Below are 21,590 nucleotides of genomic sequence, written 5' to 3'. Positions count from 1 at the left end.
TTCACACTATTAGGATTGTAACAGTACCAACATCACCAACAAAAATACTCATTACATAGCCCTGTATAATAGCAGGTTATCTGTACTTCTGTGGGGAACAGGGATAAGTGCAGGTGGGAGGAGGAAAGAATGGTCCCCTGTATTGTACATCTTCAAGTATAAAAACCCAACAATGCTGCTTCACACTGAGTCTTTCCACAGCCTGGTATCCTGTTACCAACAAAGAGCATAAATGGGAGCCCAGGAGAAGGTAAGAAAAGGAGAAGCATTATGGCCCCTTTCCCCAGTACCATTCCAGCTTCCAACTACTTTCTGTTCAGGGGATTTCCTGAAGCCAGTATGTTATGTTTCAGTGATCTGCAGCAGATCTCTTTTCTTTGCTTAACCCCATGCAGTACTTCTTCAGTGGATGCATCCCATTTCTTTCCAAGAAGTCCTAAACCATAAATGCCACTGACGCAAGTCAGAGTGGAATATTTTTACTTTAGATACATGTTGAGACCCTGGGGAGCATCCCCTGGGTTGGGGAAACACAAGGAGTTTCTCTCAAAAACCCAATAAAACCCCATTGGGTTTATTACTCCTTCCCCTGTTCCTATGTCGGTTCCTGTGTCCCTGAGCCACTCCCTCCCTATTCCCTGACTGGCCTCATCTTTGTACAGCCCCGAGACCAGGGTCACCCCAGGCCCTTTGAGACAGAGCAACCTGCACCCTCCATGTGTGTGTGCCTGGGACTCTGAGCATCTCACTGCATACCTGAATTAGACATCTGGGGATACCATGCAAAGGCCCTTTCTGCTTCTTTACCCTGGACTTTACTAGCAGCAATTCAGGCTGCAACAGATACAGACTTAAAAAGTAATCATAAATCATAAAAGTTCTTTCCATATTGCAGGCACATCCTGTTTTTGTCTTTGTGCCAATGCATTATAAGCCATGTAAATGTAATGAACTGTTCCAGAACGCCTTCCACCTAAAGTCTGTCTTCTCAAGGACTGTGCTGTACTAAACTGAAATCTTTCAGAGGATCCCTCAATGCCTTATGCATAACAGGCACTTTTCAAAATTCTACTGGGAGCCATTCACTGCAGCTCTGGGTCACTAGTGAGGAATAATTTCTGAAAGTTGACAGCCAAGCAACGGGGTAGCAGCTTGGCAAAGAGAATCATCTCAGTGCTGGTAATTCGATTTAAAGGCCTGGAGTTATCTTTAGAAACATCACTGCTTCTTGCAGCGCTGCTGCTCTCGGTGATGTTAATGTGCACCATTATCTAGAGAGACAGCACAGGAACTACTGCAGAACAGAACAACACTTCAGTGGTGAAAAAGAGGATATTTCTCAGCTAAAAGCAAGCACTATTCTTTGAATTAACACTTGAGAAAAATGGAAAATTAGTATTGCTAATGCAGTTCAAGGAATATATGCAATAATACATTAAGCTCTGCATGTTACAAAACTAGAAAGGTTAAATTTTTTATAAATTATTACTCATTATTGTGTTTGCAGTGGAACACGTTTATTCAAATATCATTAATTTGGAAGATTCACTTGCATAGTACATGGCTTTTGGTGAAGTACTTTTTAATCACTGTAAGTTTTTGGAAGTATAGGATCCTCTCTGGAATGAAGCTAAATAGTGTCAACAATTCCAGTATTCTAAAAATCTACATTTGCCAGAGGTTGACTTTTAAATGAGTCATCAGGAAGGTGAATTCCTTGAAGCTAACAATGGCCAAGCTATTTTCATGTGTTTTGATCAATGAAAAATAGTAAAACAAATGGACAAAATGATATTTTAATAAAAGGCAGTATTAAACTGAAAAGAAAGTCACCAATTAAAGATCTCATTTTGAAAATTTTAGTGCCACTAGGAACTAGTGCCACTTTAGTGCAACTTCTCCTTAAATACAGGCCGAAAGTAAACACAATATTCAGATTCCTGTAGATCTTATTAAAACTTATAAAGGAAGGTATCTTGTGTGCCTTAGTGTGAGCATTCTTATTGGAACTGTACAGACTGATCTTCTCTTGATGAGATTGCAACAGGGTGACCTTAAGCTTTAAGCAATCACTGCTGATAAAGCCTCAAAAAACTTCAGCTAAGATGCAAATGACTTCTATTGAGGTGACAATGATTTTGGCTGAGAAGTATCAATCTAGCTCTCAGCTGAGTGAGTGTATGCCATAGGAGTTTCCTGAGATTATCAGTGACAATGGTGCAGACATATAAAAATAGCTACATGCTCAAAATAATATCAAGTATTTTTGGTGTAATGCTCAACAGCAGCAGGAGAGCTGCATATTATCTTCTGATTATGGCCTACACCATATTCAAGTAATGTTTCTCTCTTATAGGACAAAGCAGATGAATAATTTATTGTGCATATTTGTTAAACCTTGCTATGTAGAAGCATTTTATTAGATTAAAACACAATGGTGCAAACAAGCATTTGCCTTGCAATGTGCTGTATAGGACTGAAGTCATAATGCAAGCAAAGGAAACATGCCAGCACCTGGAAGCCCCCAGAAATGCTGCAAGAACAACAGAAAATCCAGGTATAAATACTACATGTAGGGAAGACAATGCCATAACAGGAAAACACCTAAATATGGTGTCCATATTTAGGATCATACGGAGATTCTCAGATTTTTTTTTTTTAAGTATTTTTAACAGCAATCACATCAGAAAATTTCTCTTAATAAAAAGCCTTTTTAGGAGGAGTTTTAGAACAAATGAAAACCAATAAATTGCAGACTGGTATTACATAAACCAAGTGATCTAAAGAAACTGAAATATTAAATAATCGGGCTATTAACATAATTTTTTCAAAAGTGCTCCAGGGGAATGAAAGACCATTAAGCCAGTGGGGAAATGGATAGATTAAGACTTAGCTCAACAAAAATAAAGGAAAAAAAATTATTTACTGTCTACGTGATACACTGCCAAAGAATTAAAAGAAATTGTATATGGCATCTAGCATTGAGGCTTAAAAACAATTTTAAAACAGATTTAAGCAACTTAAAAAACTGTTGATCTGAAGGCTAAATATAATTAACAGGTAAACTAACAAAGATTATAAACAATCTTTTATGCCACCTCAAAGAATGGCTTACCTATATCAACAACGAGACTGCCAGGCTTTTGTTCCAGCAGAAAGTTCCGAACACGAGGCCATGCTTTGGTCTGCAGGTCACTAAAGTAGGCAGCTGTATTTTCATACACACTGTGCACATGCTGCTTTTCTAGCTGGGTAGCCTCATGTTCCATCCTGAAAACATAATGAAGATTATGTATAACAAAACACAAACTGTTGCAGTATAGACTTTATATTTTATAATATGGCATGCATAATTCAGGACCTTCTACGCTTATACTCAGAAATTACATCCATCTACCAGCCATATTTATAAAATAGTCTTTACTCGAAGGATCTGATTTTATTTCATGAAAGTCAAGAGAAAATGTGAATGTATCACCTCCCCTATGAAGCATTATGTAACCGAACATGCCTATGCAATAATAGGCACATTCCCAAGTTCACCAATATAGTAAAAGCATATCTGGTGCAAAGAGAGCCTGTATTCAGTGAAAGTGCAGAATGGTTATAGAATCATAGAATTATTTAGCTTGGAAAGATCTTTATGATCATCAGTCCAACCAGCTGTGAACGGGATTTTAAGAACCAACTTTCCTATTGTTGCTAATGTAAATAGGGAAACTACTACTATGTTACTTGAAATATAACCTGGTCCCTGAAACCTGAGTCCCTAAATCATGCATAAGTGATTTGTGGTTTATCAGCCCTCTAGAAGTGATTATTTTGCTAAAATATTTTGGCAACAAAGCCTCTATTTCCCTACTTCCACTCCACTATCTTCATGTCTTAGCACAGTATTTTAGTTTAGTCATTCAAGAAGTGGTATCTTCTTAAACTTCAAGTATTACCCCTAAGCTCATGTAGAATACCAAGTGGATGCACAATCCCTTCATACAGAATCTCACATCTTCCTTAACGTATCCTCTCATCCAAGGACCAACCAGGTCAGGCTTGAGTATCTGACAAAGGCTGATGAGATTACATTTCGAAATGTTAAGGCATTCTTCAAACTAATTTAAACTGCCTGTTTATATGGGAAATATTTCTTCCCATTATTAAAACAAAACTTATTCAATTGTCCAAAAACTCCACAGAGATTAAAGCCTGCTTCCAAACATCAAACAGACTAAGCAATGTATTATCAAGATAAAATTATAAAAGTGACTCCTTTGACTGCATTTGAAAAGGTCAGAAGCAAAGACTTTAATTTACTTTCCTTGATTTTCAAATTACATACACTTAAGAACCATAATAAAAATGTCTTCTTCCTGTCACTTTTAGTATTGAAATATATTACTATGAAAGAAAAGATGAGACTATATGAGAAATTATGATATCTATGAGAAAAAACATTCTTATTAATTTTTTAAAAATATACGTGTAATAAATAATGTGAGCTGGTAGCACAGCTGTTCTACAGACACAACCTGTCCTACACCTGTCCTACAAATACAATTTTTTCATTTAAAATTTTTTAAAAATGGAAGTTAATCCCAGTGATTGAAAAAAACAACATACTTCAAGTGTGTGTCAATGTTTACAGAATAGTATGCAAGGCTTGATCCATTTCACTGGTACTGTGTAAGAGGTGGGGACAAATTGTTAACAATTTTCACCGTCTATTCTGACTGTAGTATCTATCAATATCTATCTTCAAACATTTATTTTCAATATTTTCACAATCCTTAATTTATCTTTTTTCTACAGTCCAAAATTTTATTTTGCATTAGCTCACCTTTTACTAGGTGAATATACACATATACATAAAAACTAAATTCAGGAACAGTATAGTACATATATAGGCACATTTTCAGTTTCATTGAAGAGTGAAAAGCTGTAACAGACTGAACAAAAGAAGCAACATAGACTTGAAATTATATTACATGTGCCAGAAATTACTCAATCAAACTTTTCTAAGAATCCATTTCAAGTTATGTTGTCACATAGAATGGGTTAATTGCAGTAATTTCAAGTAAGTATTCCTTTGATGCAAAAGTCCAATCCTTTGTTTTTATTTGACCCTTAAATAAAATAAATTAGGTGTTTCATATCTCCAGCTGTCTTTTTTCTCTGCCTCAAAACATACTCTGTTTGGTTGTTCAACTGTCTAGGAGTCCTCTATTTATAAGCAGTAATTCCAAAGACTAACAATCATTTATTTTATTTTCTTGCCTGATAATCTCCTTGCTCTAATTTATATTTCATGTTTAGTTACCATGTGGTTCAGTGTATCCAAGTGCTTTCTTTTATCTTGCTACTTGAAGCTCTTTGCTCAATCTCTGCAGCTCTTAAAAAGAACTGAAAAGGCAGAATGTTTTCAACCATTCATATTGAATTCCAAATGCTGATTTTTTTTCTGTATTTTCCTAAAATGCCTATATTGAATTCCAATGCAGACTGAGATCTGGCTTTGTTTCCTATTGAATCCAAGACCATTAAGTTCTTCCTTTAACTTTCTCATTCACTGGAACTGGTACTGAGACTTCAACTACACAGGATGTGCTGGAGACTTCCATGTCTTACAACACACCATTGGAGGTTATTATTTTTAGATATTCTTAATAAATAGTGTCAAGAAAATAATTTGGTTAAAATAGAACAATGGTAGTATACTAAAAGACAAATTATTTCATGCACCATTTTGTAATCATTTCTATTCCTGCTGATTGTTTATATTTGGCAAACAATTAAGGCACATGACAATGACACTTCCCAATTTGACTTTCCAGTCAAGATCCATAATACTATCAAGATTTACTTTGCAGCACGGCAGGAAAAGTCCCAGCAATTAACCTTTCCATTTTAATGTTTACAATATACAAGGAACCTGCGGAGTCTGCCCACACCTACAGCTATACCATTTTCACACAAATATGCTGTCACCAAAAAACCGCAGAAACTTAGACCCATGTAACTTTACAAGCCAAACTCAATGTCCCTATTTATCTTTCTAAACGAAAACAACCATTACAACTTCTTTGCTTTGAAAGCAACAGTCAGTGCCTCTGTTGGACATGAATTGTACAAAACGTTCATTTCATCCAACTTCTGGATTTAACTTCCTGGATAATTGGAAAGTCTGTTTTGCAAAGTAGGTAATGAAAATCTGCCCAGAAATCCCACTGCTTCAGCATCTGCTCCAGTTCTCATTTAAGCTTCCCAGAAGCTGTCTGATAAGACCAGCGAAGAGAAGCAGAAGGTGGAAATTATGGACACTTTTCCCATGCTCAATTCTTCTTCTCTTGTGCTTATGCTCCTGCTAAAGGGCTCATGGAGAGGCTTGGAGCAGAGATGGGAGTGTGCAGTAAACTGGCACTGAGCTGTTCAGTCACTCTGCAGCAAGTCTTGCCATGTCCCCAAAATATGAATGCAGCTCAACAAACATCCACCAACTGCAAACAGGCAGCTTGGATAAAAACTGAAGAGCAGGATTCTCTTCCTTTTCAGTGCTTTCTGAGCCTCCTGGGGATTCATTCATGAGACTACAACAGGCCCTTGTTGCAGCTGATCTATTAAATGAGGAAACTGGATAAAAACTGTATTTTCAATTCTGCTGAATTTGCAGGGAAATGGATCACCAGTCCATCATATATAACTTTTGTACATTAACAAATTGTTTGGAAGTAAATAGGTTGTAGTCCATACACTTTTTCCTACATTGCTCTTTTGCCTCTTTATTAAAAAAAAAACCCAAAACCAACCAACCAACAAAAAAAAACCCAAACAAACAAACAAAAAACCCAAACAAAAAAAAAAAAAAAAACTAAAATATTACAACTTCCAAGAAGGTAAAAGGAATTGTACAAACACTATATATATTTTCATAGCTATATATCTCACTAAGAGGTCTCTGACTCTCAGGTAATCTAATTTCTTCCCATTCCATTAACAATCTGCAACCTTTTAGATAATTAACTTTTCAAGGATACTGCTTTAATAAAAGTCATGTTGCTTGGATATTTTTTATTGCTGCTGAAGTAAGAAATACGTTTCAGCAAGTGACCTTGAAATGAAAACAAACAAAATTAATATCCCTCATTTCTAACATCTTTTGAAAATCATGTTTGGGTTTTCTGGGGTTTTTTTGGGAGGGGGAGTGTGTTTGGATTTTTGCTGTTGGTTTTGAAAGCATTTAATTTACAGCATTGACTAATGGTATTAAATACCTCATCCTCAAGTGGACAAAATACTTGCTGGCTTCAAGATGCCTGGGGTGTCCTGAAACTGAAGCACAGGAGGTAGTGTTCAGTCCAAAAACACTGCCTCTACTACAGTCTACCAAAAGCTTTTCAAACTTACCTGCAGTTCTGAATTACTTGCAGACCTCCTCACCTACCTCAAGTTATCTCCTCCCAGTCACCTACAATTTTTATCTTCCACATTCTTTTCATTTATTGCAACTCCCTCCATCTCCTTTAGCATGTGCTATGTCAGCACAACTATTTAACTTGATACAATACTGTATAATACTGTGAAGTCTTGACCTGGCTCACATACAGCTCCTCCTTGCCTTTCTATCCAGGCCAAGCACAGTACCCAGGATACGTCACAAAGCTTTTGTCAGTGGCCTCTTGGAACCATGCTGCAATCTTCCTGCATTGCTCCGATTTGTCCTGAAATTAATTGCTCTTGATTAATTTGTGCCACAGGCCTTCCTTGTCTTCTCTCTTGCAACTGCCTATTTTCTCTAACCCTTTGATGAGCAGCATGGATTCACTCAATTCAGGGCAAGATTTCAGCCTGTTAATGAGGGCCCCTCTTAGATACACTCGTTTTCACATGCTGATGGGAATTCTCAACATCATTTTGGGTAAGAACAACTGCTTCAAAGATCTAGGAAATTCAGCACAGTTGTGTCTCTCTTTGTTGCCACAGCAACATAAATCTTGATTACACATGCAATTAATTAATTGCTTAAATGGAACAGGATAAACCACAAGGGGTAGGTCTACATCCTCAATACGCTGCTCTCCAGCAATAACACATGCACTTGTAGCTGTTGCTAACACCTAAGTAAAAGGTGGGGCAGTCCAATTTGTATTTCTCCCTTCATCTCTAGAATAGGGAGAATCACCTATTCAGTGAGATATGTTTCCAGTTTATTTCCAAAACTTATCAGTCTTTTCATTCAAATACAGGTAGCCACAGAAAGTGAAATGTACAGCCAAGTGGACTATGAACCACAGTATTTTTTCCCATGCAAAGACAAAAATCCAATTAATCTCCAACAGCAAAATGTCATTGCAGGCCTTCTGAAAAACAAACCTAAGGTTTCTTTATCAGAACTTTGCTCACCCTCAGATTGAATTTATAAATTCAATAGCAGCAACTTCCATTCTGACTGACAGTGATTTCTCATTTCAATAATGCAGACAACAAACTGGTCTATGCCAACATACCAAGCGGCTTCCAGATATGCATCATTAAGCAAAGCAGCTGTATTAGTAAATAAATGATAATGAAACAAAATAATAGGAATGATGTCTTGAACAGTTAAACTAGCTGCAATGAAAGTTTAGCAAGAGGATACAATAGAAGATGATTTGCTTACAAAAGGCTAACAGCTCCAGTAATTAATTTCAACCACGCATGAACCATTATAATCCCATGAAAATGCACAGCCTGAAATCAGAGCAAGGGGAGCTCCATGCAGCATTACTAAAACCTTTTTGAGCTGAAATCCTGGTTCAAAACCCTTCCTCCAGTAAAATTTGGCAAATTCTGAAACAAAAAATAAAGAGCGGGGGCACATTTGACAAGAACCACTGTTAGCTGAAACACTAACTGTGAAATGAGCATTTTAAAGTAATTTTGTTTATTGAAACGAAGTAACTATCATTGTATTTTTTCTTAAATACATAGAACTTTGTCCCAGCAAAACATTAAAAGAACTGAGACTGCTCTTACAAGACCTTGGACAAAATAAGCTTATAGTTCAAGCTCTAGTACCTCAAAATGACAGCCATTCACTGTCACATTCATTTGGTTAGCTTTATTTTGCAGTTCAGGCAAAACCTAGTACTATTCATTGCACATTCTTGGATCAGTTAATCATTTAATATTCCCCTTGCTGTTTCGCATTTAGGGTCATAGTCTATGTACATGAAACGTTACACTGTAAACAGATTTATTTTCACTAAGTACATAAACTGCATTCTCTAGATAGGTAACATTCTGCTAAATGAAAATGCACAGACATGGACCCTTGGCCATTAAAAAACCCTGAGAGGAGGAGCATACTCACACAGAAGCTTCACAGTCCCTTTACATGTCTGTTCATCTTTCCTATCACATCAAAACTCACAAATCACCTCCCAGCACAGAGTCCCTTCCTACTGAAGTCCCACACAGTCAAAAACCCGTGATGCTGGATGTGCACTGATGTAAGTCTTTAGATCCTGCACAGAAACACTCTGTACAGGCATCAGAAGAGAAGTGGGGATTAGGAAAAATTTGGCCTACTAAGCAGGAAGGAAAGTCTAATAATAAGTAGTGCTGAGAAAACCAAAGTATTTAGGTTTTTCTTCTTCACTATTCATATTATTTGCCACCAGGTGTCAATACATCAGTGACAAAGGGGTAAGAACTTAGGGAGATAATAGGTTGGGGCTTTTAATTTCAGGGTTTTCTAAACTAGCCTATAAATAAACACTACATAGGGAATTGATTGCACTGGTCTCGGGTTAGACAGTCTCAGAGCCACAAGAAATTAGTTTTGAGAAACTGAGGGCGACATGTACAACCCCTGGTCTTTAGTAAAAAAATTAGGGACAGTTGTTTTAGATTTTAGAAATTACAGTAGTATGGAAGTGGTAGTTGGTACCATTTTGAAGAGGATATTTATAGTGTAGTTATCAAAATTAACTATCACACTGGAAGGATACCCTGAGCAAACCTGTCCAGAAATATGCTTTGGACACTCCTCAATAATTTTTTGTATTATATTTGCAGACAGACCAAACCATCAGGGTCTAAATGAACTGGATAATGGTATCAGAATTCAAATGTGTAAAAGATCAAAACAGAAAAAAGCAAAACATTACTTTTTGATAAGAATAACCAACTGCACAAAGACTGAAGGAGGCAGGATGGGATGACTGGCAGCAGCTCTGCAGAAGTGGATCTGGGCCATATAGCATTTCATACTGCAGATTTAACACCATAGTTGTTATGCTGTTATGGTGGTTTTAGCAATATACTGTAGCCAAAAAATAAGAAAAGAAAAAAAAAAAACAGGATCAGCACACAGAAATATGGCAAGTTACATAAGATTTTCCTTCTACATTCAGCACTGCTGGCATATCAGGTTGAACATTATGTTCAACTTCAAGCAAGAATAAAATAAGAGAACAATTACGAGATACTGTATATATCTAGGAGATCAGAAATCACATAAATCCTTGAGAAAGAAATTTGTTTCAAAGTGTTGGTCCAGAATGAGAGAGGACCATCACATAACAAGAAGGGCTGTTGCAAAGTGGAGGGAAATACTTGTTTACCAAAACTCAAGACAAAAGACAGTAGCTTAAGCTACAACAAGGAAGATGCAAAGAGGGCTCTTTAACCAAAAGCAGATGAACAGAAAAGCACTGGAAATGACTGTGGACTGGGTAGGACATGGAGCCTCTACCAATGGGGTTTTAAAAATCTAAGTCAGTTAAGCACATGTCAGGAAATACTCTGTACCCTGCATCAGTATTTCAAAGCCCCTGACCATGCCAATCTACCCATAAGCTTTAAATGCAGCTGTTTTTTCTCCTTGGTCACTGTATGTCTCAAACATTTGTATGCAATTATCATGTCTCCTCATTTTCCAGCAGTTAAGCAAGCATTAAATATTTAGTACTTTCCATCTTCCCTGATGAACCAGTCAAGGTGGTCTTTTACAAATACTGTTGCCATTCTAAGTATCCTCTCCATATGTCTTGATTCTTTAGGACAAGGGATATTCACAGGAATATTTTATTCCTGAATGTCATCTGCAGTTCTCGAATTACAGTTTTTAAAATTTCTTCTGTTTCCTCACACTCTGGGTTTGCATTTAGAGTACTATTTTCAGTTGGATTAGCTTTAATTTATGTAGTATAATTCTCCTTTTTTTTTTCAGTCATAGAGCTCATCACTGTTGGTGCTTACATGGTACTTGCTGTAATACACAAAACCTTCCCATTTAAAATGATTTACAAACTGACTTAAGACATTCAATTACTTGAAAACATATCTTCTGCTGAAATCTCAGAGACAGAAAGATAAGTAGCACATTATCAAGTAGGATCTAAAATGGAGGCTGCCAGTGGTTACCTTTGATCTCAAGATATAAAATGTTGTAGAATCAATTACAGTAATTACAGAACTACTAAGTGGTTTCTCTTGATACATTTTATAAACTATTCTTGATTACAATGTTTATTACAAGTGAACATATAATTTCCTATCTTAAAATATTCATATACAAATGTATTCAGTATTCAGCATATTCACCAAATACAGTTTTAAAAGAACAGATCTTGTGGTAGACAGTACTAAGTACTGTTACTTCAGTAGATGACCACTTAAATGAAATCAAAGCCAGTATGACATTTTTTTTATCCTACAAAACTAGAAAATCTGACTGATACACTTTTTTTTTTTTGGTAAGTTTTAGTTATAGGAAGTCATGTACTTATATTTATTTCTCGAAAAAGAAAAGGTGTCTCATATGTCTTTGAGGCTAGTGCTTCAAAGTGTCTTAAGTACCTCTAATAGTAACTGGGTGTTTATGCAGCTGACAAAGGCTCCTGAAGATACACCAGTAATCCTATCAGGGTTCAGATTTAGACCTAGACACAGAAAAACTGCATTATGTTTTTACTGAAAGGTTGAGGCATAACCCTGTGTGAAGTGTCTGTCACTGATGGCTTCTTCCAGTGGTAACTGTAGTAGAATGAGCAGTGTGAAGGCCTGGTGGTGCTGTAGTCAAAATCCCTGGAAAAGATTCTTTTCATAAATCACCAGACTTTCAGTCAAAGATTATTTCCTTTTAAATGCATTATAGTATGAGCAATATCTTTTCACATAACTTGTTGTTTCTAAGCCCTCTATTTTAAAGACGAGAAAGGCCTTTGAAAAATACAATTTTTCTTCATCAGCATGGAAAGGAAAGGCTCCCTGGGGAGCTGAAATTTCACATAAACACTACTGAAGTTCTCTATTTGGAAAATATTTTAATCCTGTGGCCTTTTTAGGTGTAATTTTTTTTTCTTAAAATCAGGAAATTATTGTATGACGGGGAAAAAAAGTTGATATTTACAAACATCAATATTTGGAACATGAAAAGAAATATTAGCTTAGAAGAAATTTGGGCTGTAAGTAATTAACTTGTCTGAAATTATTACATGTTGATATGAATGTAAAGTTTTCTTCAAAATGGAACACTTTTCAACAGCAAAACATAAACCAAGCAATACAATGCCTTTTGTCCAACTGTGTTACAGTTAAACTTTTCTGACAAAAAAAAAATCAGCCAGGATTCTGTGTCACATGAATTTAAGTCAGTTACATAAAGCCTGGCTTTGACACAAGTATTTATCTTATTTTTCGACAATTAGACTCTTTTTCTCCCAGTCATTCAGTTGATATTCCTTTCTCCATTTATGGAGGTACATACAAGTTTTTTAAGTACCAGTGTCTTTACTCTTAATTTTTTTCATTTAAAAATTATTTCATAAGCATACAGAAGTCTGAAATAGTGTTTCAATCTCTTTAATCTTCATAAATCTAAGAGACATGTGACACTCAAGCCATGGTTTTCTGTCACACAGGAGTATTCTGTCACTATTATGTCATATGAACTGGCCCATGTAGATCCTGGTACTGCAAACACGTGGACATCTGCTTAACTTTATACCTATAAATCACCTTACTGACCTCAGGTAGCCTATTGATAATAACTAAAAGCAGGTATTTGCAAAGTATACTTTTTAAGACCAAGCCTTACACTGTTTCTACTGTCCCATATCCGATTTATCCATCTGGAATGGACAGCACAAAAGCTGCAAATGTGAGAGTTTGCATGGGAAGTGTTTATCCCTTGATGTAGGGCTGATTTCAAACTCTGTTCAAAGACATGGTCTCTAAATAGCATATATTACTGAAATAAATATATTTATGTACTAGACTGAAAATAAATTACTAAAACTAAGCCAACCCTCTGGGGTCCATCAAGGGGCAGGAAAAAGTCTTGAAAGGACCAGTTCTGTTGCTCATGGAGAGGCTGCTGAATGTTTTTCCTATCTCTTTCTCAAGTTTCATGCACATAATCATAAACTCCAGCAGTATGCTTCACCTGAGCAACTGTATCAGCAAGGAATGTTATCCTGTGCACTACATCAACACAGCAGGGCTGCTGAATTCTGCCAGAAATTCTTTGCAAAAGAAAAGGCACGGGTGAGCTGACTCCCTGAGCTCTGGCTGCTCCCACTGATGCTCAACGGGAATGAAAATCCCTTTACAAACATTCATTAAGCAGCGAACACTCTGCAATGCTGAGAGCTCTGTGTGGTGGCAATGCCTCAGTATTTAGAATCCTCTAGGAAAAGGAGAAAAGAAGCATGAAGTGTTATGGCTTAGGACTGCTCCAGGTCATTGCTTAGGACTGTGTGCCAACACACAGCGCATACTTAATTTTTAACTAATCAGGCGACCACGGAGAAACTTACTATTGCCGTGGTAAATCCCCCCCCACGTTTCGTAAAAACTCCCCTCCCCAAGTGCTACACCAAATTCAGCTCCAGCATCCACGCTAGTTCCCAGCTCTGCAGCCCGCGGCTCCGTTCAATTAAAATATGACACGGGGGAAGCGGCACGTGTGTAAAAAAATAGTTCAATCTCCAAATCCTTCCCTCTCGGGCTGGGTCAGCGCCAGAGGGGCGACTCCCGGCTCTGCGGGCAGCGTTTTTAGGACGATCATCTCAATCTGCAGAATTTTTTTTTTTTTTTTTTTTTTTTTTTTTTTTTTTTTTTGTGTGGGTTGGGGTTGGGGTTTTTTGCGCTTTCCCCACCGCTAGGATTTTTCTTGCCCCCGAGGCCAGCCCGGAGCGGAGCGGGCTGCCCTCCGCATCCCCCCGCGCCCACCTTCCGCGCTGCCCGCCGTGCTCACCTGCTCCCGCGGGGCGGCGGCGGCTCCATCGCCCGGCGGCGGGCGCGGCGCTCGGCCGTGCGGGCCGGGCCGGGCCGGGCCGAGCCGCGGGGCCCCCGGCGGAGCGGCGCGGAGGGGAGCCCTCCCCGCACCTCTCCGCCGGGGCCACCCCCGCTCGGCGCGTCCTGATCCCTCACTTCCCCGCAAGCGGGAGGAGGCGGGGTAAGACAAAAAAGGGGCCGGGTTATCAATTCCCTGTTAACTCTTTTCCTTGCGGTCTTGTCTAGTCCCTTGGGCGGCTTCTGCGAGAAGGGTGGTGCTGATGGAGGTGATGGTGGCAGTGGGATGCTCCGTCAAGGAAGTGGGGGGTTGCTGTGGGGGGGAGCAGCAGGGTCCCCGAGCTCCCCTAAACCGAGGTTGATGGGAGCCGTGCTGTCTGCTGATGGCAAAGGCGCCTAAGGAAGATTAACCCTTGTCATTTAAAGGTTAAACGCAAAGCTAACCTTTGTGACTAGGTCCTGTCTGTAAGTCTTCCCATCTCGTGACTCTTGAGAGTGAATATTTTTTTTCCCCTACTCCCGCACTGATTCCTATTAAAGCAGTCTAAAAATGGCAGATTGATTCTATACTTTTGTGTACTTACAGGTGTTTATTGCACAAGTACGAAAAAACCCAGCCATGCACCAGGACCCCAATACAATTAGCACTATAAACATGAGCTAAAGAGATAGTTCCGTCCCAATAACTTATAAATTATGCATAAGGGATTACAGATAAAGAAAAATGCAATGAAACAATACCAGCCAGTATGACAGGCAGGGAATTCAGCACAACATTGCACAAAGTACTGAATGTACTGAACTATTTACTGTTACAGATAGTCTTTTGCTTGAATCAGTTTTAAGACCTGAAGACAGGATTATGAGGAACACGACTGTGTATTGATGGGATTTTCAAGACTGACAAAATTACTCAAGAACATGCATTCTCTTTATTTTGACAATCCCACCTTAATGAAAACATTCAGGGGAAGACTATAAGAACATGACGAGAATAAGCATACTGAAAACACAGAAACCTAATATGCTATTAAATATACCAAAGTCATGGAGTAATGACGAAACTCTTGGTTTCCATTATGAAGGAATTCAACAGCTAGATAAAAACTAGCCTTCTTAACACCTTCAAAGAGCTTTGACTAATTTGTAAGACATGAATGTCCTTTGCAAACATTGTGTTGACTTGTCCCTGTTATGCCATACTTCCATGTATGTTCTGCTAATTTAATTCTGTAACATAGTGTCAGCTAAATTGGCACAGACAAATCAGGGTCTGCCATTCCCAGGCTCTTTCAGATACCTTTTTTAGAAATTGATGCCATCTATGCCTCATTCTTCCTTCAGGTAAAACTCCTCAAGTGTGAATACCACCTTATGTTACTTGTTGACATATTTTACTTATTTTAATAGCTCTTCAGTTTGAAACAAGTGCCTCAAATTCAACCTTCTTAGAAAAAGATTCTGATGTAGACTCATAAAACTCTACTGTGGGCAATTCACACAGCCTTTTCCCTTACCACCTAATCTTTCCTGGATGTTCCTTAAATCTAGAATTATGTATCAGTCCTATAGATTCTCTCCAGGCTTTGTGCTTCTGATGCATTTCAAATAGATGTTAGTCATGTAGCTTAATACAGTTTAGAAAAAAAAAAAAAAAAAAAAAACAACCCTTTTTTTAATTAAGGTTAACCCAACCCCCACATTTATTAAGGTCTCATCATGGTCTCATCATACAAATTTAGGCAGAATGAAAATAGAATACCTTTTCCTTTGGAGTACTATGCATCTACAATTACCTAATAAACTGCAGTCTGTAGCAAGCCGTCCTCCCTAAACAATTAAAAGACCTCATTAAAATATTTTTTTCTATATTAAAAATGATTTAGGTCATTAAATTAAGTGACCAACCATTGGGAAAGCCAAAAGGCTGCCCATGAAACCTTAATTCAGACCTCTTATGCCTGTGCATTGCAACCCTGTACTTAATTATGAGTTTCTCTGCAGAATACCAGGCTCCATTTGGAACATTTGAAATTATGTAGTGGCAAGCATGTAAGACTGGCTAATTATGTTGCCTCTTGCATTCCCATTCATTTATTCCTTTACCTTCTAGCATCTCTTTTGTGCTCATCCCTTATCATCTTTCATCTGGAGATTGTTCTCTCCCTGGTCTGTCTGAAACCTTTACCCTTAAATAACCTTTTGCAGTCAATCAGGTAAAGGTTTTTACCATAGAGTTACAGGAACTGCTAATTATTCCTTCAAAGATTATTTGTGATTTTTCTCCAAAGGTGAGGGAAAAAAAAAAAAAAAAAGGAAAGAAAAAGGAATAAAAACAAAGCAAGGGAAAAAAGACAAGGAAACCCAAGGAAATAAAAGTTTCCAGGCTGAAGCAGTAGGGAAATAAGGAATCGAGGTCAGTCTTCATGATATCATAGAGCTTCCTTATTACAAAGGATCATCTCTCAAATTACAAGCTTTACAAAGAGACAGTTGTACTTGAAAGCAAAAGGCGGCATTAAGTTGCCTGGTGCCTTGGAGGGGAAGGATCCTGCTGTATTTATAAATAAGGCTGCAGTGTCTCAGTAGACATTCTGGAAAACTGATGATTTTTTTTTTAAGCTTGTGACAAAAACTCTACTTTATGTCTGTTTCTGTTGGAAGAAGGCCTCATCAGTCTAAGACTTTGTTTCCTCTCTACAATAAATAGTACAAAGAATAAACACCTTTGAGAAGCTTATTTTCTATGCAGATGCTTGAGAGGTAGTCATGAGCTAACGACTTAAACCTTTGGTTGATTAATTTGGTCTTCACATGGAATTATAGTGTTACTGTCAAACTGTAATGTTGTTTTAAAAAGTTTTCCACAAGAACTAATAAGAGATGGAAGCAGTGGTGTTTGTGATAGTACTACAGGGAACTAAAAGCAGTAGCTCCACTTTGTGGGAAATTTTAGACCTGAAAAGGCTAAAGAAATAATATTCTTTAGCAGCAACTATTTGATTCTTTTTTTTTCTTGGAACATGAAAATCCAAGGCAAATTTGACCTAGAAAAACTGTGCTATTTCTCAAATGAAATGGGGTCTCTAAAGGCTTAAATTTCCCAGTGAAATTGAGTATAAACATATTTTGTTTGTCTGGCAATTTCAATATCACAAAAGTCAACTTTTCAAAAGAAGTTGCTAAAAATGGTAGTTACTGTCCTGAGTGCTTCAGTCTTTAGGGACTTTCTTATCTTTCTGCATACATGGTTTTTGCAATCACTGGCAATAAAAACTTGATTTCTTAAATAAAATTCATATCCTCTGCTTCTCATTTGCTTCCAGGAGTTTTAATAATAAAAAATCCTCAAAATTTTGATAATACTCTGTGCTGAGCCATGCTGTAGGGTGTAATGGATTTGAGTGGGATAAGAAAGCAAAACAAATACACTGAAAGTAAGCCATATTACAGTCCAGTAAAATTAAAGACTCATGACTTCAGGAACATAACTGTACAGATATTTTTTTCCATATGCTTACTATGCAGTCAAGCTTGTATCTTGGGAGATTTTTAATGTGTGACCTTCATAGCCTACCATGCAGAGCTGCTGTGGGGATTAACTAGTTAAGATTTGTAAAGTGCTTTGAAGATTATAAGGCATTAAGTTGCACAAGTGCTAAGTACTGTTACTCAATACTTAAGTACAACCAAGCTTTACAGGACAACTCATGTTCACCTCACTAGAAAGTCTTTGTTATTTCTTTGTGATTTCAGTACAGTTGTTGCAAGAGGTAAAGCAAGCAGAACTGACCATGACAGAGGGAAATTCCTTTCTTGTTTCACTATCAGAGACTAAAGTGAGATACAACTTAGTGGTGCTGCAGAAAAATTAGTTGAAAAATAATTATTATGAAATGCACTGGTAGAAATCCACATAAAATGCAGGGCTCCTTAATGTGCCAGTACTGTCATTTTTACTCTGTCCTATCTTGCCCAAGTAGATCCACAGACTATTCTCTAGAAGTAGAGCTCCAAATCCCAGACCTATAGATTAACCAAATTTATCAGCTGAAAATGCTGCCAAGTGACAGTAGGGATGGGTAAAATCTGTACGTTGGTAAGTTGTATGTACTTCATACATATTTTAGCTTATTTAAGTCAAAATTTTGGAAGAAATATGAACACAGACTGCTGTCTTTATTAATCAGATTGGGAATGCCTTGTTCCGATACAATTGCTTTGTTGGGTTTAATTTTGATAGAAACCTTCCTCTTTCTTGTTTTGTAATGTCAGTTTTCAGCAGCAGGAAGTCATTGGGGTTTTTGTAGTAGCAAAGGGACAAAGTATTTGATAATAAAATAAGAATGCAAAACAGGACAATATGACATAATTTTGCACTTAAATAGGTAGAGATATGCTGGAGATAGAGGAACACATGTTTCAGGATTGCTGACAGACACAAACTGTAGAGGTTAAGGTGGCATATTGTTGGACCCTGAGCTGCATCCTGAAGTCATGAAGACCTTATTTGGCATGCAGAGAAGGAGGGTTGGATTTATTTACCTTACAAGGACTAATTATTATTCAATGGAAGTGTCTTTTCAGGACAAAGCCCTTAGTACTTGCATTTCTTGCCTTTGCAAAAGTGCTGCAGACATTTCACAAGGACAGACTTTTCAAGTATATGCATGTTCTCTCTGTGGCTAAAAATAAAGATGACTTTTCTATAGTGTTTTGACATTTTGATCTCAGTTGAAGCATATAATAAAAATTCAATTCACTGACTGTCTCCAGTATGATCTGAAATTCAGCTTTAGAGATAAGTAAAGGTAAAAGAAGGAAAACAGAAAGTGGATAGTGTACTTGCACAACAGAGATTCTTATCCATTCCTGGGTCAAGGAAGCTACAGGCCCCTAATGCTTCTACTTCTCTTCAGAAATCATAGACTTTGCTTCCTCTGTTAAGTTAATAATAATCATTGTGTCACAGAAGATCAAATTACTTATCCAAAACCACAAATGAAGTCCATGAATTAGCCAGAGTTCACCTTAGCTTTCTAGACACTGACCCTGTCCCAGACTGTTTTAGTTATTCAATTTAGAAAAAGCTTAAAACAGACTAGAACAGTGTAGTGCACATTGTTCAGAGAAATTATTTGTGTGTGGTGGCAAATTTGTCTCAGTGCACTCTGTTAACAGTCTTACCAGGCTTTTGACCAGCTGTCCCAGGAGATGTGGGAAACTGGAGGTAGATAGTACTCTTCATTCAGATTCCCCTCTTCAAGCTCAAAAGCGTTCTTGCAGAGATTCAGGGCTTCTTTGTTTTCAACACGCTTTAGAGCTTTTCCAAGCCTTTATCTGAGACCCCACTCACCTCCACAGTTGGTCTCCCACCAGTGTCACAGCAAAAGCAAAAAAGCAACTCAGCTGTAACATTGTTTTCCTTTGTCTTTTCAGGAACTTTTTCTTTGATTTTCTTATTGCCTTCTCTTTTGTTTAAAGACTCTTAAATCATACAATGGCAGCTACTTGTTATTCATTTTAGATTCATTATGGGTTACTTATGGTGTTGCTCATACCAACAATAAACTACTTGACCTGCATTAGTATTCTTAATGCTTATTTTGGCAGAAGTGAAATTGTGTTTCTGAAAGGGCAGACATTTAGCAGGTGCATTAAAATCTAGTTAGAATTTGAAAAATTTGGCTCTTCTGATGCCTGAATTACTGAGCTTGAAAGATACAATGACTGCTATTAATTTCTCATTCTGTGCAGATCATCACACACAGTTTGGAAATAGGTGAATGTGATTCAGTTCTCATGTGATTTTGGTGTATTGAACAAGAAACACTTAAGCACTGTAAAAACAGAACCATCAGCAGATGTTTTCAAATGTTGCTAAAGCCACTTTCTATTGTACCAGACAGAAAGAAATACAAGAAGTGAGCATCCCATCAGTCCCTCCATGGAATGGGTCACACACCATTAATAGGCACTGCCTTTGTGCCATGCTGGCAGTGGCTGCATGGGCAGTATGGAAAGATGGCATGTCCACAGTCTCCTCATATTGACAGCAGACCAAGATCCATCACAGCAAGACCATGCACATCTTTCTTATCTTTTCCTTTCTTCAGCTGCAAGATGAGCTTTGAATAGGACTTTAAATATTGTCTTTTGCTGAACTAGCTACCTGAGCTACTGTGAATATGTCAGCTCTCTGGTACCCTAAGCTCCGAGCAGAAACTGTTTTTCTGGGGCTGTAGAGTCCTCTGACTTTTCTCCATAGTGCCTGAGGTTCCTATTCTTCCCATGCATACCCAATCCTGTAACTCTCAGGACCAAATAGCCCAAAGTACTCATCTTGACCCAAAACACAGAGCTCTGTTTTCTTGTCCATCAGCCCATTTCATGGGGGGAAGAGAAGGTGACAGGGAGATTAGTTAATTTAATTCTTCTGATCACCAAGAAGCAGAAAACACATGAGATGTGCTCCAGTAAGACCTTCATGTCTAACCTGCATCAGAACTAGGAAAATTCTCACTTCTGCTGCATATGTGTAACAGTGAGAACTTCTATCCTAAGTAGAGAAAAATATTCTGTCTTGGCAAGAAAAGCTGTTAACATCAAAGAGTCTGAATTTGAGTTCTCAGTGTTTCTAAACTTATTTCCATGGTATTCCTCTTGCATGCTCAATCCGGTGAAATGCTGAAAATGTATCTTCTATTCTTTTGTATTTAAAAATAGATTGATGGGAAAGGAGTTATTTTGGAAGCACTTCTTAGAGATAGCTCATAGATCTGTTATGTTCCAGGACCTTTGCCTTTGCCCATTTTTCACTACAGTAACAAAGTGAAGTGTCTTATGCCTCATTGCAAACTGATTTTCCCTCCCTTCTCTTTTAGTTTAATTTAGTTTTATGAAAAGATATTTGGAAAAAAACCCAAAAACCAAAAAATGAAGAGAACATTACTAAAAATAAATCCAAGAAAAGAACATGTGTCGAAGAGTTGCAGAGTCCTCTCAGTCCAGAAGAACAAACTTAGTGAAAAAATGTGCCTTTTTCTTAACCCCATAACAATTAATAATAAGTAGAAGCTTCTTAAGATCTGGGAAGAACTTCTACTATAGTTATGGGTCTCCACACAGGGGGATGGGAGGAGCAAATCTCTGTCCATGTTTATCATGGTCTCACCAAAAACTTATACCTCAACCACTTCATTCCAGAATCTATCTTTCTGCATCCTCCTATAAGCAAGAGGAAACTCAGATTCACAAAGCAAGTGGAAGAGGAAATGAGTTCTGAAGAGCAATGATGTGGCATTCTGGAGACCACA

At 37.7% G+C, this 21,590-nt stretch overlaps 1 protein-coding gene across 5 annotated transcripts in view; it reads right to left on the bottom strand.

Moving 5' to 3' along the window:
• Positions 1–21,590, bottom strand: part of TRMT9B (tRNA methyltransferase 9B (putative)) — a 114,066-nt gene that overhangs the window by 5,783 nt on the left and 86,693 nt on the right. For 3 of the 5 annotated variants that reach the window (XM_053941258.1, XM_053941259.1, XM_053941260.1), the window contains exon 4: positions 3,116–3,270. In XM_053941258.1, coding sequence (XP_053797233.1) covers positions 3,116–3,270 — 155 coding nt within the window. Of the gene's footprint in view, positions 1–3,115; positions 3,271–10,142; positions 10,165–14,236; positions 14,311–21,590 lie in introns of those variants that run through there. The other 2 variants (XM_053941257.1, XM_053941261.1) reach the window with 2 other exon arrangements.

This window comes from Vidua chalybeata, chromosome 4, assembly GCF_026979565.1.
Source record: "Vidua chalybeata isolate OUT-0048 chromosome 4, bVidCha1 merged haplotype, whole genome shotgun sequence".
Lineage (NCBI taxonomy): Eukaryota > Metazoa > Chordata > Aves > Passeriformes > Viduidae > Vidua > Vidua chalybeata.
Note: the sequence above shows the minus strand (reverse complement) of the source record. Positions and strands in the feature narration are given on the sequence as shown.